The sequence below is a fragment of the Micromesistius poutassou genome (genome assembly GCF_964030765.1).
Source record: "Micromesistius poutassou genome assembly, chromosome: 13".
Classification (NCBI taxonomy): domain Eukaryota; kingdom Metazoa; phylum Chordata; class Actinopteri; order Gadiformes; family Gadidae; genus Micromesistius; species Micromesistius poutassou.
This window is the reverse complement of record NC_140283.1, coordinates 5336746-5339245: the sequence shown is the minus strand read 5'-3', so window position 1 is coordinate 5339245 and position 2500 is coordinate 5336746. Positions and strand designations below refer to the sequence as shown.

General features: G+C 51.9%; 1 protein-coding gene across 1 annotated transcript in view; it reads right to left on the bottom strand.

The window, feature by feature from the left end:
* Positions 1-2500, bottom strand: part of otogl (otogelin-like) — a gene marked incomplete at its 5' end in the record, with an annotated part of 35076 nt that overhangs the window by 25182 nt on the left and 7394 nt on the right. Inside the window, 5 exons of the mRNA XM_084477840.1 lie at positions 673-797; positions 979-1156; positions 1316-1442; positions 1850-1995; positions 2441-2487. Coding sequence (XP_084333966.1) covers positions 673-797; positions 979-1156; positions 1316-1442; positions 1850-1995; positions 2441-2487 — 623 coding nt within the window. The remainder of the gene's footprint in view (positions 1-672; positions 798-978; positions 1157-1315; positions 1443-1849; positions 1996-2440; positions 2488-2500) is intronic.

The window sequence follows — 2500 nt, the reverse complement described above, 5'->3', positions numbered from 1 at the left end:
GCACGCACGCACGCACGCACACACGCACACACGCACACACACACACACACACACACACACACACACATACATACATTATAGAGCGAGTGGAACACTGCAACACACACACACACACACACTGGTTACAGAGTGAGTATAACACTGCAACACACACACACACACACACTGGTTACAGAGTGAGTATAACACTGCAACACACACACACACACACACTGGTTACAGAGTGAGTATAACACTGCAACACACACACACACACAAACACAAAAACAGACACACAGATTACTGAGATGCATTGAACACTGCAAAACACACAGAAGCATATTACTGAGATGAGAGCACACACACACACACACACACACACACACATGCACACAAAAACCTAAACACACACACAAACACAGACCCTCAGAAGACACATTAGGGAAAATACTGCAAAAAGCAAATACATACAAATGGCTAAGACACAGAATTGCAAAAAACACACACGATAATATAAATAGAATGACTCAGACATCATGACTATACACTTTTTTTTGGGGCAAAAAAATCCCTCCAAGGTTTGAAATAGATATTTCGAGACAACACTATCACTGTGACGCCCTGATCTGAACTGATGGCTCAGCCGTTCTGGAAATATACTCCTGTTCAACGGCCAATAGGAGGAGCACTTACCATTGTGCTGGTTCATCTCACATGGGTCTATGATGGGCAGGTTGACTGGAGCCACGCAAGCAGACGACACCTTCCAGGCATTAGCATGGAGCTGTGGAGTCCCCTCTATCATGCCCGCTGGAGAACTGCACTCCACACACACACACACACACACACACACACACACACACACACACACACACACACACACACACACACACACACACACACACACACACACACACACACACATCATAGATATAGTCATAGATATAGCTCAGCAGTCGTTCATGGACTCAACATTAAAGAAAAAAACGGCCGTCTCACAGAAAGTCGTCTCTGAGGTTGCCGTTGAAGGTTCCGCAGAGGCCGAGGGTGGAGCCACGCCATTGGCTGTCTAGCTGGAGATAGACCCGCCCCCCGTGGCCGTCATACTGCAGCCGGAGGCCGATGCCTGCCTTCAGCAGCATGAACACGGGGGTCAGCCTCGACACCTCCACAGCGTCTGTTGGGCCGGCAGCACACGAAAACACACGCATTCCTTCCTGCGGTCTTTGCAAAGAGCACACCCTCAGCAGTCATGTTATTGGATTGAGTGGTATTTTTGGGGTACGCTGTGAACTCGTGCGGTGAAGTTTTTTGGGGACATGAGTGTGAAACTTGCCGTCTCTAAAGGGCAGAACAGGTGCTGGGTTGACCCCGATGAGCACCTCCCCCTCTCTGGTCAAGGTCACCTGACGGCTGGCGTCCTCGTCCAACACCACGGTTACAGATTGGACACACGCCTTCTGCTCGCCGCACAAAGGTCAGCCCCAGGTCACCAGTTACCCCCCCGGGAGAATACTGCAGTGTGTGTACGTGTGTGTGTGTGTGTTTGTGGGTGTGTGTATGTGTGTATACGTATATGCGTGTGCATGCATTCTTGTGTGTGTGTGTGTGTGCATCTTTGTGTTTCGGTTTATCTATGCATTTGCGTCTTTGTGCCAGTGTGTGCGTTTGTGTGTGCGTGTGCAAAGCGTGTGTTTGCGGCCACTCGTGAGTGTGTGTGCATCTTTGTGTCGGTTTATCTATGTATGTGTGTGCGTCTTTGTGCCAGTGCGTGCGTGCGTGCATGTGTGCATGCATGCGTGTGTGTGTGTGCGTGTGCATGCATGTGTGTGCGTGTGTGTGTGTGTGTGTGTGCGGCGGCGCCACAGACCTCGGCGCAGGTGGCGTACTGCAGCGTGATGGTGAAGCGGCTGCTGCGGTGGCTCTTGGCCAGGACGTACTGACACACCCCCGGCTGGAGGAACATCCGGCCGTCGAACGTCGTCACAAACACGTCCCCCGCCACCGAGCACTCGGCTGGGAGACACACACACACACACACACACACGGAGACACAGACACACGAGGAGAGACACATAGACACACACACACACACACAGACACAGGGACACAGACACAGAGAGACACACAGACACACAGAGAAACGCAGACACAGACACAGACACACAGGGACAGACACACAGACACACAGGGACACAGACACACACAGACACAGAGACGCAGACACACAGACACAGACACACAGGGACACAGACACAGACACAGACACACATACACACAGGGACACAGACACAGAGAGACACACAGACACACAGGGACACAGACACACAGGGACACAGACACAGAGAGACACACAGACACAGACACAGACACACAGACACAGAGAGAGAGAGTGTGACTCGGTATGCCCCTGCGGACTCTGGTGTGTCAGGACGGGGTTGAGTGACTGATGGGAGCTCACCTGTACAGTTGTTGTCAGTGCAGTTCCACACCCCCCCCATGCACACGCTGCAATGGGAGC